At 42.6% G+C, this 21,338-nt stretch overlaps 1 protein-coding gene across 1 annotated transcript in view; it reads right to left on the bottom strand.

The window, feature by feature from the left end:
- Positions 1-2,195: 2,195 nt before the first annotated feature.
- The window catches only part of vamp4 (vesicle-associated membrane protein 4), a 36,823-nt gene continuing 17,680 nt past the window's right edge, over positions 2,196-21,338 (bottom strand). Inside the window, exons 6-9 of the mRNA XM_023999225.3 lie at positions 15,875-15,975; positions 7,177-7,256; positions 7,010-7,061; positions 2,196-6,821 (exon numbers count right to left, since the gene is read on the bottom strand). Coding sequence (XP_023854993.1) covers positions 6,796-6,821; positions 7,010-7,061; positions 7,177-7,256; positions 15,875-15,975 — 259 coding nt within the window. The 3' untranslated portion in view covers positions 2,196-6,795. The remainder of the gene's footprint in view (positions 6,822-7,009; positions 7,062-7,176; positions 7,257-15,874; positions 15,976-21,338) is intronic.

Below are 21,338 nucleotides of genomic sequence, written 5' to 3'. Positions count from 1 at the left end.
TCTACAATGTAGAAACTAGTAATAATAAAGTCCAAACTTTTGACTGGTACTGTATATATATATTTGTTTTTTGTATTGGATAGAGAATGTCACTGACCAATAACCTGCATTATAAAGGGAATGGCCACTACATTTTAGTCACTATGGAAGCACCAATAATGTCGCTCTCTCATCTTTGCAACAATACAGGACAGGTTCATGCGGGAAGCATCAAAGGGGAAAGGGTAGGAGAGAAAAGAGGAACATGAGGGATTTGTTTTTTATATTTTCTTGTGAATATATGCCTACTACGAAGCTTGTGGATTGTTCAGTTTGGCCAAGGCGGCCAGCTCTAGGTAGTCTTGGTGGTTCCAAACTTCTTCCATTTAAGAATGATGGAAGCCACTGTGTTCTTGGGGACCTTCAATGCTGCAGCCTTCCCTTTTTGAAACCAGGTTTGCTGTTTATTTGAGCTAAAAGGCTGCAGCCATTTTTTGTTACCCTTCCACAGATCTGTGCCTCGACACAATCCTGTCTCGGAGCTCTACGGACAATTCCTTCAATCTCATGGCTTGGTTTTTGCTCTGACATGCACTGTCAACTGTGGGACCTAATATAGACAGGTGTGTGCCTTTCCAAATCATGTCCAATCAATTGAATTTACCAAAYGTGGACTTCAAGTTGGAGAAACATGTCAAGGATAATCAATGGAAACAGGATGCACCGGAGCTCAATTTCGAGACTGATCGCAAAGGGTCTGAATATTTATGTACATAAAAGGTATTTCTGTTTTTTATTTTAATAATAAAAACCTGTTTTCGCTTTGTTATTATGGGGTATTGTGTGTAGATTGATGAGGAACATTTTTTATTTAATCCATTTTAGAATAAGGCTGTAACGTAACCAAATGTAGAAAAAGTCAAGTGGTCTGAATTCTTTCCGAATGCACTGTATGAGAAGTTGTATCATGGCTCATTCTTCACATAATAAAACCCATAAAGAATTAGAAATACTACAACAGAAAATCAACGACTTAGAAAACACAGTTTAAATAGAAATGCTGACAATAACAAACTGGAGGACTGAACTATCTAGTTACATCCATTAAGATTTGGTATATTATAGTGAAACAAAAGCCAGAAATATTTGATAGGCGTTTAGTTTGACATTTTTGTGTTTGTAGAGAAAAAAAAAACATGCAGAAAAGATATTGAACTATATATTTTTTTAAGTAATACCATCTTTGAGAACTAACAATCAAATAAAAGCCAGTCAGGGAGGATCAACAATTTAAAAAAAATTGCACTCAGGGCCACATGCCATTTGATTTTATTATAATGTTTAAGCAGAGGAACACATTAGCCATGAAAAAATTTATAGAATTGCAGCAAATTAGCTTAACAGCAACATTTTCTTTATGCCGCCAAGATACACCTTCACATTTCCAGCTAATACACTGTAGACTATGTTAGACTCTACACTTCCTCTTCCAATGAAATGTGTGGGGATATAAAAAATTKTGAAACTGTCTACCAAATGTAGTCATTTTAAAATGTTGATTACTTCTACTTGCCATTACCTTTCATCCGGTAAGACAAGCCGTGTTAGAATTTTTTTTGTTGCTAAAATAACATGGGGGTCTCTGGGTCGCCGGTTTGCCTGGGCGGATGTCCCTGGGCATGAAAAGTTTGAAAACCCCTGAACTATACAATGACTGTACAACTTTCCACTCTGTCATTGTCTCTACCTTTATCAGTGTGTGCCAGGTACTGTAGTAAATAGTAATGGTAGCAGTGAAATGAGAGGAGCAGCAGGGACAGTATTATAACTCAGTCTGGGTTCTAACCCCAGGGACTTAGTTCTGCCCATTAAATCAAAGGGCTTTGAACGCCACCAATAAAAAGGGCAGATAATGAGATGTGAGAGAGGAATACCAGCAGGCCTTATTGGTTTGCTGAACGGGAAACCAGGCACCCATATGTTGGCACGTACCGTCTAGATATATATATACACACACACACGTCTCTGACATGCCAGCCCAGAGGGGTAAGATGGCACACACAAACCACTCTTATGCCCCAACGATCACCCCCCCCCCCTCCCCTATCCACCCAACACTTTATCATCCCTCTTCTCTCTTCCCATCCCCACTAAAACGTGTCACATCAACAAGACCAAACTAGTCCCTTCCAGTCAAATCCAGATCAATGCAGATACTCTTTCAAATAATTTTATTACGTCAGATTAACATTACAGTATTTCACAGTTTTCCAATGTAATGACAGAGTATAGTACATCATTACAGATCAATATTTACACCTCAAATAAATTACATTAAAAAAAAGGAATGATGATGTAGGGGTTATTGTATACAGATATGCTAGACACTGTGCTTTCATGACATTAGGCAGTGTTACACCCAGGGTCTTGCATAGACCTTTCAGGGGGAAGGTACTCAAAATTTTAAAAAAACATACTATCTGCCTCTGTAGCAATTCTTTTAGCATAGGCCTATTTATTTCTGCAACAACTCACTCATCACAAATTATAAGCAAGCAAGTTACAGTGCCTCGTATTGGGAAAATAAGGTAGGTTATCAGCTGATAATTGATGTAAATATACTAGTTAGCTAGCTAGCTATATAAATCACAATCGGTACAAAAATTYTCTTCAATGTTAATAAATAATAAATTAACAATACAGCCTATATTCATAATCTTCTAACTCATGTTATACTGCATGGCTGACTGGCTAGTGGCTTGTGTGAGTATTTTTAGTAGGACTATATGGTGTTTAGCTGGAGTCTAGACTATGTTCAGTGCTTAATTTGTAAATCGGGAGGTGCAGGAACAAAAAGTGAGCGCGAGAGGGGAGTGACCTGGGGAGCTCTGAGGTACCAGAACGCATGGCAAAAAATATTTTAATGCTGAATAAAAATATAAAACGTAACATGTAAAAGTTCCATATGCACAGAAAGCTTATTTCTCTCAAATTCAAATCAAATTTAATTTYTCACATGCGCCGAATACAACAGGTATTGTATTACCYTGAAATGCTTACTTACAAGCCCTTAACCAACAATGCAGTTTAAGAAATAGTTAATTTACTAAATTGTGCACAAATGTGTTTACATCCCTGTTAGTGAGCATTTCTCCTTTGCTAAGATAATCAATCRATGTGACAGGTGTGGCATATCAAGAAGCTGATTAAACAGCATGATCATTACACAGGTAKACCTTGTGCTGGGGACAATAAAAGGCCAGTTTTGTCACACAACACAATGCCACAGTCTCAAGTTTTGAGGGAGAGTACAATTGGCTTGCTGACTGCAGGAATGCCTACCAGAGCTGTTGCCAGAGAATTGAATGTTKATTTCTCTACCATAAGCAGCATCCAAAGTCATTTTAGAGAATTTAGTAGTACGTCCAACCGGCCTCACAACCGCCAACCACGTGTAACCATGCCAGCCCAGAACCTCCACATGCGGCTTCTTCACCTGCGGGATCGTCTGAGACCAGCCACCCGGACAGCTGATGAACCTGTGGGTTTGCACAACCGAAGAATGTCTGCACAAACTGGCAGAAAGCTCATCTGCGTGCTCGTTGTCCTCATCAGGGTTTTGACCTGACTGCAGTTCGGCGTCGTAACTGACTTCAGTGGGTAAATGCTCACRTTCGATGGCCACTGGCACGCTGAAGAAGTGTGCTCTTCACAGATTAATCGCGTTTTCATCTGTACCGGGCAGATGGAAAACAGCGTGTATGGCGTCGTATGGGCGAGCGGTTTACGGATGTCAACGTTGTGAACAGAGTGCCCCATGGTGGTGGGGTTATGATAAGGGCAGGCATAAGCTACGCACAACAAACACAATTACATTTGATCGATGGCAAATTGAATGCAGAGATACCTTGACGAGATCCTGAGGACCATTTTCGTGCCATTCATCCACCACCWTCACCTCATGTTTCAGCATTATACTGCACAGCCCCATGTCACAAGGATCTGTACACAATTCTTGGAAGCTGAAAATGTCCCAGTTCTTCCATGGCCTGCATACTCACCAGACATGTCACCCATTGAGCATGTTTGGGATGCTCTGGATCAACTTGTACAACAGCGTCTTCCAGTTCCAGCCAATAACCAGCAAATTTGCGCAGCCATTGAAGTGGGACGAAATTCCACAGGCCACAATCAACAGCCTGATCAACTCTATGTGAAGAAGATGTGTCGAGCTGCATGAGGCAAATAGTGGTCACACCAGATACTGACTGGTTTTCTGATCCACGTCCCTACCTTTAAAAAAAAAGGTATCTGTGGGGTCCTCCCGAGTGGCGCAGCGGTCTAAGGCACTGCATTGCAGTGTTGCGGCGTCTCTACAGCCTGGGGTTCGATGTGTCATTACCGGCCGTGACCGGGAGTCCCATAGGGCGGCGCACAATTGGCCCAGCGRTGTCCGGGTTAGGGTAGGGTTTGGCCGGGGGGGACTATACTTGACTCATCGTGCTCTAGCGATTCCTTGTGGTGGGCRGGGCGCCTGCAGGCTGACTCGGTCGTCAGTTGACGTTGGCGATGTTTCCTCCGACACATTAGTGCAGCTGGCTTCCGGGCTAAGCGGGCGGGTGTTAAGAAGCGCGGTTTGGCGGGWCACGTTTCAGGGGACACATGACTCGACCTTCGCCTCTCCCGAACCCATTGGGGAGTTGCAGCGATGAGATACGTTTGTAATCATGACAATTGGGCAGAAAAAGGGGGGGAAATAAAACAAAATGTATACAAKWTTTTTAAAAAGGTATCTGTGACCAACAGATGCATATCTATATTCCCGGTCATGTGAAATCCATAGATTAGGGCCTAATGAATTTATTTAAATTGACTGATTTCCTTATGTGAACTATGAACTGAAATTTCTGCATGTTGAATTTATATTTTTGTTCAGTGTAATAAAGCATTGCATGCATATCATCGCATTTGCGTAGTGGAATAGAGCAGTAGAGGCGGGAGAAATTGGGCCTTGTGTAAACGCATTTCATGCAATTCTACATKATTTTACATGACTGCAGACTTTGGCAGAATCTTTTTAAGTACCGCAAAAATGATCGAAATGACAGTCTACTTTGACACTGAAATCATTAAAAACGTCTTGAATCCATCAATAGCATAGGCCTAGGTGTGTGGAGACACACATATTGTACAATATGAAGAAATGAGTCTTAAAAAAGCTTTCCAGTTWCACTGACTTACCCAATGAGAAATAATGCACAGCTCACTAGTCGCAATGGCTGATGCTGTCATGCCAAAAGCCTATCTCTAACCTGTAAACAATGGTCACTTGATCGCCTTTTTGGAAGTTGCTCAACTATTTTGGTTTCCTACAGCAGACAGATTAGTCTTCTCTTTTCAGCAGGAGCCATTTGCTATCCAATCTGTGTTTTCCTGCGACTATTTTAAATATTGCGAAAGGCCTGTTGTCTGCATGCTGTTTACTGGCAGATTTGCAGCACATTCCTGGCTGTAGCCTATACCTTGTTARTGGGCTACAATCCACAGCTAGGCCATTAAAATATATATATAGTGATCCTCTGTGGCTAAATTATAGGCCTACTATGATTTTATAAGGAAATAAGCAAACCAGATTGAATATTTCTGATTTAAATTAAGTGTTACTCAAATGTTATGCTGCTGTGGTGTGGCAGTACTGGTGACCTGCATCACAAGCCGTGCATGTTTGGATACCGAGGGCACGTAATCTCAGTACAGGGCAGACTAGGAAAATCACACATGCGCACTTACGCACACACACACACACACACACAGAATAAACAAGTGGTACCAGACGCCTCCAGCATTTGCAGTGGAATGAACAGTGTCTGTCCCTTAGCTCCTCAGGGGTAATGGGAATAGCAGCAGACATTCATAAGCTTCACGTTAACCTTCCAACAGAACTCAATATCACAGAAACAGTAAAATTCAACCATCTGGAGAGAGACAGCTAGCATAGTGTTACTAACAGGAAATGAGATCAGCAGTGGCCAAGCAGTAACACATGGCAGTAGGACACACGGTGTCCCAATACTCCACAGTGGCTTCCTCTCACTGGCTTGAACCAGTCCCGCTAGTGTCAGATCAAACTGGGTGAAGAAAAGGAAAGAAGGAAAGTAGAGGAGGCCACTGTAGTGTATTAAGATTTAGCCATTGCCTCATTTTCAGTTTTGGCTTGAAAGCATTCTAAACATGTGAGATGGGAGGTGGTGCTAGTAGGGGTTCCATTCTTAATCTCCAAATATTTTGGTGTGCTGCAAGTCCTGTATAACCGGTTTCTAAGCTGCTGATGGACTGACTGGAGCAGACAGATTGACTGAAAGTCTCACTATCATTAGAATCAGTCTGACTACATGATATGAAACTTAACCTTAATGACTAGCTGATATGTATTATGTACTGAATGGAGTTCTCCTTTAGTTTGATTAGGTGTCTGAGACACAGGCAGCATCTCAAATGACACCCTATTCCCTAAATAAGATATCATTTGGGATGCAAACCCAACCCTTACGTAACACCAACGTAATGCTTCCTGTGTCACCCTTGCCCCTGGCTCACAGAGTAGGATGAAGTGGTCCCTAGTAGACACTGATCTTAGGTCAGTTTTGTGTTTTCCATCCTAACGGTAAAGGTTAGCATTGGGAGAGGGTGAGCTGATCCTAGATCTGTGGTTATGGGCAGATGGTGCCCTCTAGCTGGTGTGGAGGACTTTGTGCAGGAGAATGGGAGGAAGAGAAGGAGAAGGATTGAGAGATTCTTCCTCATCCTGGCGAAACACTAGCGATACCGCAAGATCACTGGAACTGAGAGTAAGAGAGAGAGAGAGAGAGAGAAAGAGAGGGAGAGGGAAAGAGAGAAAGAGAGGGAGAGGGAAAGAGAGAAAGAGAGAGAGGGAGAGAGAGAGAGAGATGTGTGTTTAGTGCTATGAGTTGAATCAGTGTGGTTATATTCTTGACCAATACAATAACGTGTTGTTCAGGCTTATACTCACTGATGATGATAAGTAGCAGAACGACCACCACCAGAGCTATGATGGCCTTCATCTGTGGAAGACAGATACAAGCATTACACAAGCAATACATGGATACAGACACGCACGCACGCACGCACGCACGCACGCACGCACGCACGCACGCACACACACACACGTTGACTCACCTTCATGTCTCTCCACCACATCCTCCTGTGCAGCTGCTTGGCTCGGCTGCTGAAGGCTGACGCGTTGTCTGATAGGCTCTCTGGAAGGTCATATGACCACAGGACACACACACGTGCAGGGAGATAAGATGAGAAGAGAGAGGGGATGTGGGGGACAGACAGGGAAGAGGGGGACAGGGAGACACAGAAGGAAACGTGTAAACAACATGTGATAGGAGCTGTCTGTGTGTTGTATTCTCTGTTTCTATGACTTAACGGCGGTTTATACTTGGTCTAACGACATGTCTGTAGACAAATAGAATGCGACAAGTATTGCTGGTCAAAAGGACATTTAATTTATACTCCGGTGGAAAGTCTGTAGACTGTTGGTTTCTTTGTTGCACAGACAAAAAAGTAAATGTCTCTGCAACTGTCGCAATATCCATTGTCGTGGTTACTGGGCTGCTACAGCAACAAGACCAAATCCATCTGTGACAAGACGGTGCAGGAGTTCTCAGAATGACCTACTTTTATTTCATCACACTAAGCTATTTTGAGTAAGCTCGCCAGCATTACCTTGTAAATAATGTTGTTGTGGTGAGTTTATTTTCCTGTAACAATGAATAGAAAGTAGCTAAGGCTAAGCCGTTGTCAGCTAAACTCTGGTCATTATTTGAACAAGCTAGCAACTAACCAAAACATTGTTTAGGAAGTTGCTTTCAGTTGCCCGACTTGCTAGGTTGACATCTACTAAATTCATTTTGAAACAGTTGCTTTGATTGGTAATCAGATAGAGAAAATATGCTATTTTGAACACAGGGTGATGTCACATGACAATAGAATGTTCATGAGGTCACTGCGACAACTGTATACAGACATTTTGATAGACCAACTGTAAACCAGCCTTTATAACTACCAATATTAATACCTAAGAGCAAACCAATCTTTGTAGGGGCTCTGTATAGACCTCCAGACCAGAGTGACTTTTATGAGATCCTTGAAAATGTGTGTACTGCCTACTGTGACTTTCTAAACTCTGAAGTGATTCTACTGGGTGATGCAAATACTGATGTACTGAAAACGAGCTGCCCCCTGTATAAGGCCTTGTCTAACTTTTGCAAAACTTTGTTTGGCTCAGTTGATAAATGAGCCCACAAGAATCTTTGACACCAGTCATACTGCKATTGATCTCATTATGGTATCAGATAATCACAAGATATCCCAAAGTGGTGTAATTGCATATGGAATGAGTGACTATGTCTTAATACACTGCACTAGGAAAATTAACAAAAACTATGACAAAGGCTGGTTGACGAAGCGAAACAGTCCTCTATAAGAGCAAGATCCATAAAAAAACGACCCAAGGGAGCTCTGGAAGACTTGAACTGGACCTAGGCACTAGCAACAAGCGAAAAACAAAGTCAAACAGCATTGGACTAAACATCAATGTTACTGTAACCTTTGACAGAGCAAGAGTGGCTGATAATTTCAACCTCGTTGACCAACTCTGAGTGTTCTGGCAACTTTGGAAAGCATCATATTGAAATCTATTATTCAGCCAAGGGCATCTCTGAAGGACAGTTTGCATTTTCCCAGGTTTCAACTTCAGATGTTACAAAGATGCTTAAAGAGCTAAACAAACAAACAAACAGAAAGCCACAGGACTGGATAACATCCCAGCTAGATTCCTGAGCGATGCTGCTGATCGTATCCGACCTTAAGTAAAAAATATCATCAATGTTTCCATTCAACATGGAAAAGGTACTACGAGAGTTGAAACATGCAAACATGCAAAAGTTGTTCCTTTGTACAAAAAAGGAAGCGAAGTTGAACAAGGGAACTACAAAACCAGTGTCAATCTTGACCGTGTTGTCAAAGGTTTTAGAAAAAGCACTCCATGAACAGATCATAATGTACATRGATGACCAAGACATTTCATAATGACCTTCAGTCCGGTTGAAGACAATCCTATTCTACCGACACTTGTTTACGATACTTTATCAAGCAAGAAATTGACACGGGCAACTTCTGTGGGATGGTCATGCTTGAACTACAAAAAACATTTGGTACTGTGAAGCATGATATGTTGTTGTACAAACTGAAAGCAATTGGTTTTTGCACCATCTTCTTATTATGGGTAAAGTCATACCTAACAGATAGGGTCCAAAGAGTGGATATGGGCGGGACACTGTCTGATGCTAAGGAGATTAAATATGGTGTCCCCCAGGGGACTATTTTGGGGGCTTTTTTGCTCTACATCAAAGACATGGATTCTGCCGGTTCGTGCTCTCTGTTCCTGTATGCGCATGATTCTGCCCTCCTGGTTTCACATAGGAATAAGAAGACCGATGAAAAGACCCTAAGCAGCGAACTGACTAAAGTCAGTAAGTGGTTATCCGACAACAAACTCTCTGCATTTAGGCAAGACAGAATTTATCCTGTTTGGTTCCAAACACAAAGTGAGAAGGAAAAATGCTCTGTTACATACTTGTTATGTGAACTAGACCAACARATGACAGATAAACTCAGGAGCCAGTGTTGCCAATATCAGACSTGGAAAWAGTTATTTCCTTAACATTGGTGCTGAGGAATGGAATGGTGTACCAAACCATATAAAATCCATCCCTACACTGAGGAGATTTGAGAGAAACCTTAAGAAATGGTTTATGGGCAAAATGCTTTAACACTGCACAGGCTTAAAGAACTGTTTTKATTTCAATGAATGTTACATGCTAATATATTGTATTCCTTTTACGGTTTCGTCCCTACTGATGAGWTGTATTTGAGATGTATTTTGTTTTCATGTTATAATCTTGAGTATATTTTGTTTTCATGGATTTTCAGGAACACCACAATGGAAATGATTTAATGGCATTGTACTGTAACCATACAAATAAACTCAAACCTCACTCACTCAGATTCAAAACAAACTTTGGTATGACAGGGGCAACCTAATCTCTCTTTCTATTTGGAGTCAGACAGCTGTTTGACATTCTGTGTGTTGGCAGGGACATGAAAGCTGCTAAGCGGAGCGTGCAGAGATCTCCTGTTCTCGTGGCGAACCACTCTCCTCTAATGCAAGAAAGGCATTTCACTGTACTTGTGCACGTGACAATAAAAACTTGATGTCATGTGACGGACAAATCTGGGTTTGGCGAATGCCAGGAGAAACCTACCAGCCCCAATGCATAGTGCAAACTGTAAAGTTTGGTGGAGGAGGAATAATGGTCTGGGGCTGTTTTTCATGGTTTGGTTAGGCCCCTTAGTTAAAGTGAAGGGAAATCTTAATGCAACAGTGAAATTCTAGACGATTCTGTGCTTCCAACTTTGTGGCAACAGTTTGGGGAAGGCCCTTTCCTATTTCAGCATGACAATTCCCCCATGCACAAAGCAAGGTCCATACAGAAATGTTTTTTTCCCCCGAGATCGTTGTGGATGAACTTGACTGGCCTGCACAGAGCCCTGACCTCAACGAACACCTTTGGGATGAATTGGAACGCCGACTGCGAGTCAAGCCTAATCACACAACATCAATGCCCAACCTCTTGTGGCTGAATGGAAGCAAGTCCCTGGAGCAATGTTCCAACATCTAGTGGAAAGGCTGTTATAATAATCAAATGAAATTGTATGTCACATGCGCCGAATACAACCGTGAAAAGCTTACTTACAAGCCCTTAACCAACAATGCAGTTAAGAAAAATAAGATTAAAGGAAATATTTAATAAATAAKCTAAAGTTTTAAAAAATTAACAATAACGTGGCTATATACAGGGGGTACCGGTTCCGAGTCAATGTGCGGGGGGTATAGGTTACAGGACCTCCTCCCTATAGGCCATCTCATTGTTGTCAGAGATCAGGCCAACCACCGTTGTGCCGTCGGCAAACTTAATGATTGTGTTTGAGTCGTGCTTGGCCACACAGTTGTAGGTGAACAGGGAGTACAGGAGGGAACAAAGCACTCACCCCTGAGGGGCCCCCGTGTTGAGGATCAGCGTGGCAGATGTGTTATTGCCTACCCTTATCACCTGAGGTCAGGAATTCCAGGATCCAGTTGCAGAGGGAGGTGTTTAGTCCCAGGGTCCTTAGCTTAGTGACAAGCTTTGAGGGCACTATGGGGTTGAACGCTGAGCTGTAGTCAATGAACAGCATTCTCACATAGGTGTTCCTTTTGTCCAGGTGGGGAAGGGCACTGTGGAGTGCAATAGAGATTGCATCATCTGTGGATCTGTTGGGGTGGTATGCGAAATGGAGTGGGTATAGGGTTTCTGGGATGATGGTGTTGATGTGAGCCATGACCAGCCTTTCAAAGCATTTCATGGCTACAGACATGAGTGCTACGGGTAGTCATTTAGGCATGTTACCTTGGCGTTCTTGGGCATAAGTTTGTCTGCTTGAAACATGTAGGTATTACAGACTCTGTGATGGAGAGGTTGAAAATGTCAGTGAAGACACTTGCCAGTTTGTCYACGCATGCTCTGAGTACAGGTCCTGGTAATCCGTCTGGTCCTGCGGCCTTGTGACCTGTTTAACCCGTGTCGTCTTAAGGGTCAAAAATAATATGTTTAACAGCGGAGAAAACCCCCTAAATGATATTTTTTCAACTTGAAATTGTATGACTTTTCCTAGTGACTCTACCATTAGAAAAAGTGAAACATCGCCTTCGCTCATATTTCCATGAAAGCTGTACACCACCAGGGTAAAGATTATCTTAAGAGTCATTATTGACACGGCAGTTATAAAATCATTAACAAAACAAACAAACAAACCACACACAGATTATATGTCCTACTGATTGAACAGACAAAAGAAACATTTCAGACAAAAGAAACATTTCAGACAAAAGAAACATTTCTTGAAAGCATTGTTTACTAATGGGCAATGCAGTCAGAGGCTATAAAGGTGCTGCACTATAGTTCTCTCTTTGCTGAAGCCATGCGTGCATGTTTCAGTGCCCAACAGGTCTGACTTTTTCAGATGTCCAGGAGGAACAAGAGCACAATGATTTAGAAGAGGAGGAGGTATCTGAAGAAAAAGATGGGGAAGAATACAACTCAGAGCACGATGCATCATCTTCAGATGAAGAAATCCCCCAAGCTGAAAGAGACATTTTTGTCAAAGAACAGAAAATAACATGGTCCTTGTCACCATATGACAACCAGGATGGCAGCACAACATGTCATAAGGATGACCCCAGGGCCCACAAGACATGCAGTTGCCCAGGACATCGCCTCAACATTCTACATGTTCATCACACCAGCCATCGAAAAAAATAATCCTGGAGATGACTGATTTGGAGGGTTTCCGTAAATATGGAGACAACGGGAAAAGGATGGATGAGATTGACCTGCATGCCTACATAGGGCTGCTAATCTTAGCGGGTGTGTATAGGTCCCGAGGCGAGGCTACATGTAGTCTCTGGGATGCAGAGAGTGGAAGGGCGGTTTTCCATGCCACGATGCCACTGAAAGTTTTTCTCAAAAATGCTACGATTTGATAACCTTGAGTCAAGACCTGCAAGACGTGCAAGAGACAAACTGGCGGCCATAAGAGAGGTCTGGGAGAAGTGGGTGGAGCGTCTGCCATACCTCTACAGCCCTGGGCCTGAAGTAACAGTAGATGAGCAACTGGCTCCATTCAGAGTTACATTTTTATTTCCATATCTGTAATGTAAGTGATTTTCACAGTTCATTTTATTATGTATTGCTGTAATATCATTGATTTATGTGATTGTTTTCTGTGACACTGATACTAATTACGGATAGTAATCTCTTTTGTCAAAAGGTCGCTGTCCTTTCCGGCAGTATATGCCCAGCAAGCCAGCAAAGTATGGCATCAAGATATGGGTGGCCTGTGACGCACAATCCAGCTACGCTTGGAAGATGCAAGTCTACACAGGGAAGCCGACCAGTGGAGGCCCAGGGGAAGAACCAGGGGATGCGGGTTGTGCTTGATGTGACAAATGGACTGAGGGAGCACAATGTCACGTGTGACAATTTCTTTACCTCTTATGAACTCAGCCAGCAGCTCCTTAAGAGGAAGATCACCATGGTTGGCACAGTTAGAAATAACAAGACAACCTGTACAGGGTGATTGGAACTTACAGCTGCAGGAGGATGACTGCCCGATGGCCCCTGGTCATCTTCCATAATGTCATTGATGTGTCCTCAAACAATGCCTTTGTGATATGGAACAAGATCAACCCTACCTGGATGCCTGATAAGCGGAACAAGAGGAGGGTGTACCTGGAGCAGCTGGGAAAGGCACTTGTAACCCCACACATTCAAAGAAGTGAGCGCCTCCCCAGCACAGCACCCTCTGCAGTGCTTGTGAAAGCTGGTCAAGGGGCTGAATCTTGTCTTAATCCATCTGAGGCTGCAGCAGGGGCAGGCAAGAGGAGGAGATTCCAATTCTGCCCCCCAAAGAAGGACTGTAAAACAAATACTATGTGCTGCACATGTAGAAATTGATCTGCAAAGTCCATGCACACACACTTGCATACTGTCCTACATATACTAATTAGAGTTGATTGATTTATGTTCTTCACGCTTTTGTTTTGTATTTATTATTTTATTCGTATTTATTGTTGTTGTTTATACACCTTGTGGGTGGGGGCAATGGTTCAAAACAATTGGGAGAAGACTAGTATAATGTAGTTGAATTCCTCATTGTACAGTATATAAGAATATATCACTATGTTGCAAAAAAGTACAAGACTTGCTTCCTTTCAATAAAATGCATTCAAAACTACGTTCTGCACATTTCTGCTACTTTCCTAGGCTATACAAGTGATATCTCTTGCTAAAAAAAATATTTACACCTATACAGTACCTTTAGCAATAGTAATAATAAACCTATACTTTAGTAAATAAAACAATTATGACAGGTGTGTTGTAATAAAAACGAGTGGTGTCCACTGATTAAATGCAGTCTTTCTGCATTGTGAAGAGGGAAAACGCAGATATTCACAAAGTTTGTGATGAATGACAGGAAAATAGATTTGGTGTTTAAAATTCAATTAAGCTGATTTATTTGAGGGGTTTGGTGAATGCGGGTCATTTTTTACCCTTAGGACAAGTGGAGTATACAGAATGTTAATACTACACAAGGGTTAAGGTCTTACTTACATCGGCTACGGAGAACGTGATCACACAGTTGTCCTGGAACAACTGGTGCCCTCATGTATGCTTCAATGTTGCTTGCCTCGAAGCGCGCATAGAAGTCATTTTGCTTGTCTGGTAGGCTCGTGTTACTGGGCAGCTCACGGCTGGGCTTCCTTTTGTAGTCTGTGATAGTTTGCAAGCCCTGCCACATCCGATGAGCGTCAGAAGCGGTGTAGTAGGATTCAATCTTAGTCCTGTATTAACGCTTTGTCTGTTTGATGGTTCGTCGGAGGGCATAGCAGGATTTCTTATAAGCGTCCGGGTTAGTGTCCCGCTCCTTGAAATTGTCAGCTCTACTGTTTAGCTCAGTGCGGATGTTGCCTGTAATCCATGGCTTCTGGTTGGGGTATGTACGTACGGTCACTGTGGGGACGCGTCATCAGTGCACTTATTGATGAAGCTGGTGAATGATGTAGTATACTCCTCAATGCCATCGGATGAGTCCCGGAACATATTCCAGTCTGTGCTAGCAAAACAATCCTGTAGTTTAGCATCTGTGTAATCTGACCACTACCGCTTTAGTTTTTGCATGTAAGCCGGAATCAGAAAGATAGAATTATGGTTAGATTTGCCAAATGGAGGGCGAGGGAGAGCTTTGTACGCATCTCTGTGTTTGGAGTAGAGATGGTCTAGAGTTTTTTTTCTCCTCTTGTTGCATGTGACATGCCGGTAGAAGTGAGGTAAAACAGATTGAAGTTTTCCTGCTCAGTATTGTTCCGTTCCTCCAAACATCAAAATGTCAAAGTTTCTCCAAACGTCAAATATAGAAGGTTAAGGATTAAGGTTTGGGATAGGATTAAAACCCCCCCAAAAAGACTAGAGTCCATCACTGGGATCGAACGCACAACCTTCTGATCCGGAGTCTTCAACACTAACAAAACCCAAGCCTACTTGACGCTAATAGCGCTCACTGTTGCTCCTAGTGGCTGGTTTTGAAGGCATTTCCCAACGTCCTGGAAATTAGCAATCTACCAGGGCACGTCGTCTTATTCCCATTCCGGAGTGACTGAGTAGAATTCCCAGCGGGATATGAGCGCCTGTAGAGAGTGACTAATGGCCCAGTCAGAAWTCCAGGTCATGGAATTTCAGGAATGGTTTCTTCCTTGTACAAACTTCCGGCTGGGGACACTGAGGAATTTCCCTTTCCCTTCCTATCAGACCTGTTTATGTAAGATAGGAGTCTAGTGTTRTTATAATAGTCTCTAGAGATGGCGGTGTGTCAAAGTAATAAGTAAGTAGCCTATGTCCTGTTTCTGTAGCGTGAGGAAATTTGATGTACAAGTACACCGCCGGAACGCAAGTCTATTTATTGCAGGGCTTTAACACCAATCTATCTCCTAATGCTGAATGCCAAGCAGAGATGCATTGGGTCCCATTTCTACTCCCCAATTATTTTTTTAACCTTTATTTAACTAGGCAAGTCAGTTAAGAACAAATTCTTATTTACAATGACGTACTAGGAACAGCCCAACCTTCCAATCTCAGGGCGGACACTAACCACAAGGCCCCTTAGTTCTGCAGATATTAATATATAGATCTGAAAATGACTTGAGTCTCACCTGACTTGTCCTGCAGGTCCTCCAGTCGCTCTCCCCTGTCGATCACCTTGGAGATGTTCTCCTGCATCACATCGATGACCTCATCAACCTGCGACTGAACTCTGAGGGAGGGGAGAGAAAGAAAAAAAACAAGTGAATGTCAACACACAAACAGAATGTGAACTCTGTTGAAGGTGGGGCAGTTCGTTGGCTGGTACTGCTGTTCTTACTGATACATTCACAAGCCCACACACAGAGCTTGTTTCAACTTAGTGCACACACACCCTATTCTCTGGACTGATACATGGTATCCAGCAGAGCAGGCAAGGACTAGTCTGATTTTTTGTTTGTCCTGAGTGTCCTGCCCTGGTAATCTCTCCATCACACCTGGCTGTAGTTCTAGCGTCCTCACCTGGCTGCCAACACTTTTCTCCCACACACACACCTGGTACTGGACCACACCCCTCACCTGGGCCCAACTGAGCCTGGCATGGCATGTCCTGACACAAACCTCACACAGACAACTGGCACAGACAGGATGAGAAAGAAGAGAGGGAGGAGAGAGGGAGTGGGGGAGAAAGAGGGTATGTGTTGCTGTGCAGAGGAATGCAGTCACGTATTCTTCTCTGCCAGCGATTGGAACCAAGTGGCTCTGAAAACACATCTACTCTAATAAAAACCTCTCTCGGCTCTCTTTTGGAAAAGTGAAAATCAAAAACCCGGTGGATGATTATTCAAGATCCTTACATCACATATTAAACTATGTTACATAATACCAAGACAGTCTGTGGGCTGGGCTCGTTCTGAACTCTGCCACTGCTGGGGTGTATGGGGAGCACGCACACGCACACACTCCATTGCCATATTACAAGAATTTGATGTACAATGTGTTATATGATTTCATTGGGTAGAGTGACACGTTTCCGCTCAAGGAAATGTACTGTGTTTAAATAAACTCAGCAAAAAAAGAAATGTCCTCTCACTGTCAACATGTGTAAATATTTGTATGAACTTAACAAGATTCAACAACTGAGACATAAACTGAACAAGTTCCACAGACATGTGACTAACAGAAATGGAATAATGTGTCCCTGAACAAAGGAGGAGTCAAAATCAAAAGTAACAGTCAGTATCTGGTGTGGCCACCAGCTGCACTAAGTACTGCAGTGCATCTCCTCCTCATGGACTGCACCAGATTTGCCAGTTCTTGCTGTGAGATGTTACCCCACTCTTCCACCAAGGCACCTGCAAGTTTCCCAGACGTTTCTGGGGGGGGGGGGGGGGGAGAATGGCCCTAGCCCTCACCCTCCCGATCCAACAGGTCCCAGACGTGCTCAATGGGATTGAGATCCGGGCTCTTCGCTGGCCATGGCAAAACACTGACATCCCTGTCTTGCAGGAAATCACACACAGAACGAGCAGTATGGCTGGTGGCATTGTCATGCTYGAGGGTCATGTCAGGATGAGCCTACAGGAAGGTTACGACATGAGGGAGGAGGATGTCTTCCCTGTAACGCACAGCGTTGAGATTGCCTGCAATGACAACAAGCTCAGTACGATGATGCTGTGACACACCGCCCCAGACCACGACGGACCCTCCACCTCCAAATCGATCACGCTCCAGAGTACAGGCCTCGGTATAACGCTCATTCCTTTGACGATAAACGCGAATCCGACCATCACCCCTGGTGAGACAAAACCGTGACTCGTCAGTGAAGAGCACTTTTTGCCAGTCCTGTCTGGTCCAGCGACGGTGGGTTTGTGCCCATAGGCGACATTGTTGCCGGTGATGTCTGGTGAGGACCTGCCTTACAACAGGCCTACAAGCCCTCAGTCCAGCCTATTGCGGACAGTCTGAGCACTGATGGAGGGATTGTGCGTTCCTGGTGTAACTCGAGCAGTTGTTGTTGCCATCCTGTACCTGTCCTGCAGGTGTGATGTTCGGATGTTCCGATCCTGTGCAGGTGTTGTTACACGTGGTCTGTCACTGCAAAGACGATCAGCTGTCCGTCCTGTCTCCCTGTAGCGCCGTCTTAGCCGTCTCACAGTACGGACATTGCAATTTATTGCCCTGGCCACATCTGCAGTCCTCATGCCTCCTTGCAGCATGCCTAAGGCACGTTCACGCAGATGAGCCGGGACCCTGGTCATTTTTCTTTTGGTGTTTTTCAGAGTCAGTAGAAAGGCCTCTTTAGTGTCCTACGTTTTCATAAGGTAAAAGTTAATTGCCTACCGTCTGTAAGCTGTTAGTGTCTTAACGACCGTTCCACAGGTGCATGTTCATTAATTGTTTCTGGTTCATTGAACAAGCATGGGAAACAGTGTTTAAAACCTTTACAATGAAGATCTGTGAAGTTATTTGGATTTTTACGAATTATCTTTGAAAGACAGGGTCCTGAAAAGGGGAGGTTTCATTTTTTCCTCAGTTTATGAGATGAGGGCAAGCAGTTCAACACAGGTATGTCACATTGTTCATCACTGGTGGTATAAAGCATTGGAATTGAATCATTTGTTTTGATGCAATTTCCCCCTGCTGCAAATAAAACATATGTTTATTTGTTTAGTTTTTGGGGCTCTGGCTATACCAACAAAGGGATACTGTGAGATTCTGACAATTAAAAATMTACATTTTAGTCATTTAGTAGACGTTCTTATCCAGTGCGACTTACAGGAGCAATAAGAGTTAAGTGCCTTGCTCAAGGGCACATCAACATATCTTTCACCTAATCAGTGCAGGGATTCAAACCAGGGACCGTTGTGTTACTGGCCCAACACTCTTAACCACMAGGTTACCTGCTGCTCTTAAGAGGAAGTTAGAATTAAGACATTTTTCTACTTACCCAGAGTCAGATGAACTGGTGGATAACATTTTGGGGTAACTTCCCCCCAAAAAATAGTGCCTTTTGCAGCCCTTCGATATTTTAAGTAGAAATTGTGCACCAATATTGAATTTTAAAAGCCTGTTATTCCATTTAGTGCCATTAAATTTAGACCACAGTGATTATTCATATAAAAATCTGATTGAATTAAGGCCTGCTAAAGTGCCAAAATGCATCAACCTTGTGTCATTTTAACACACTTAATCCCCAAATGTTGGCATGTTTCACCATCATTGTAAAGCCCTAGTTAAATTTGTTGCTTTGGCAAAAGTAATTTCTGAAGACGATTACTTATTTCATGTAATTAGGGATTCATTTACATCCGTCCCTCATTTTAAGGTCAACCCTGTTATGTGAATTGAACTCTTGTTATAATATGGTGAAACTATTCCTTTTTAAATATATTTTTTCAAAAGAAACACTGAACATCTAATAGTCAAATCATAGAGTAGAAGAAGGTGAGCTGGTTCTACTCTTTTTGGCCATTTTCTGGTGTTTTGTGGTGGAAAAACTGAACGAGTAGAGCATAACACATCAACACTGTTACACATAGACAAGCTAGAAATGTTTTAACAATTTTTTGTTGTTGTTGTGACGCTTGCATTCAATTGCCACTCCCTGTTGCACACAACAAGATTCCATTCCCCCTGTCGCAAGGGGATTTATGTCTTATTTAAGAAGAAATGTTACAGTCAACGCTGTCACTTTATTTGGCACTTCATATTGTCTTTTTTACCTTCTTGAGATGGGAAAACTAGTTTTTTATGAGAGAATGTTAAAATTAGGTGAAATCAAACTTTTGTAGGACCAAGTTACACTTCTCAAAATGCATCGACCCTTTTATGTCTCTGTGTGCAGTATGAAGGAAGTTAGCATTGGCTTGCGAAACCACCTAACTAGCGTTAGCGCAATGACTGGAAGTCTACAGGTACGCTAGCGTATATTTAATGCCAGAATCTCACAGCATCCCTTTAACTCCGAAGCATTAAAATAACTCCCATAGGCCTATTTCCTGTGGGATCATGGCACTTGCATTCTCTTTAAAAATGTAATGTTGTGATAGGCTTACCATGAACCCATGTTATCCATTTAAAAAACAGTATAGGAAGGCTCCAGACTAACTTTTCCCCACTGCCACTGATGCCACCAACATTTTCAGTGTGTGGCGCCAGCCCAAAATTGGGTCCGACCAAAATTGTGTTACGGCTTCACACAATAGAAGAAATTAGGAATAATGTAATTCACAGTGCTATTGAGATGGTCTGATTTAAGAACAACTTTTAGATTGGACGTGTTAAATTTAGGCCCATCAGTGATTGGCTTGAATTTTGGCTTGACTATAGCCTAATTTCACTGTCAAAATAGGGCTCCAGAATTGCAGATTTACTTTGCTAAAGAGAGATTCATTTGCTTACATCTTTTTTCAAATCAAATCAAAGTTTGTCACGTACACAGATAATAAGGTGTGGCATATCTAAAAGCTTATTAAATCAGCCTGATCATTACACAGGTTCACCTTGTGCTGGGGACAATAAAAGGCCACTCTAAAATGTGCAGTTTTGTCACACAACACAATGCCACAGATGTTTCAAGTTGAGGGAGCATGCAATTGGGATGCTGACTGCAGGAATGTCCACCAGACCTGTTGTCAGAGAATTGAATGTTAATTTCTCTACCATAAGCTGCCTCCAACGTCGTTTTAGAGAACGTCCATCCGGCCTCACAGCCGCAGACCACGTGTAACCACACCAGCCATGACCTCCACATCCGGCTTCTTCACCTGCGGGATCATGCAATGTCTAAATCTGGCGTCTTAATGGTCTCAGCATGATGAATCAACGCTCAGGGTGGGGACAGACAGCCCATCTCAGTATGGGCATAGACTATGCTACAGCAATATAAAGACCGAATGCCTGTCTAATTTACCCATCTCTAGCTGCCTTTTGGTGTCACCTTGTTTTTTAATTGTAAAGATACAAAAATTATTGCAGCTGCAGAGTCACTTGAATATCGTTGCTTTAAAATCAGTGCACACGCAAACACTCTCTCGCAGTCACTCTCTCTCTCCATTCAAATTGCATCCAAAATAGATTATCCTGTTCTAGATTGACAGAATAATATATATATATATATATTCTAGCCTCTCTCTTTTAGGTAATAGATTCTAGTGAATATTAGCCTTATATTTTAACTAATTAATGATGGGTTATGCATAATAAGCTTCTAACTTATAGCCTTTGCAATACGCAAGTACCTGTGCTCCGCTGGCCTCTCGTTAAAAAAACGCTCCTTAGCTCTTGGAGTCCCATGCAAGAAAAGCTAGACTAGAATAGCTTGCTGGACATATACAGTGGGGAGAACAAGTATTTGATACACTGACGATTTTGCAGGTTTTCCTACTTACAAAGCATGTAGAGGTCTGTAATTTTTATCATAGGTACACTTCAACTGTGAGAGACGGAATCTAAAACAAAAATCCAGAAAATCACATTATGATTTTTAAGTAATTAATTTGCATTTTATTGCATGACATAAGTATTTGATACATCAGAAAAGCAAAACGTAATATTTGGCACTAGAAGGAGCTCTTAAAGAAGAATTACAGG

This window comes from Salvelinus sp. IW2-2015, linkage group LG13 (genome assembly GCF_002910315.2).
Source record: "Salvelinus sp. IW2-2015 linkage group LG13, ASM291031v2, whole genome shotgun sequence".
NCBI lineage: Eukaryota > Metazoa > Chordata > Actinopteri > Salmoniformes > Salmonidae > Salvelinus > Salvelinus sp. IW2-2015.
This window is presented reverse-complemented; position numbering and strand designations above follow the sequence as displayed.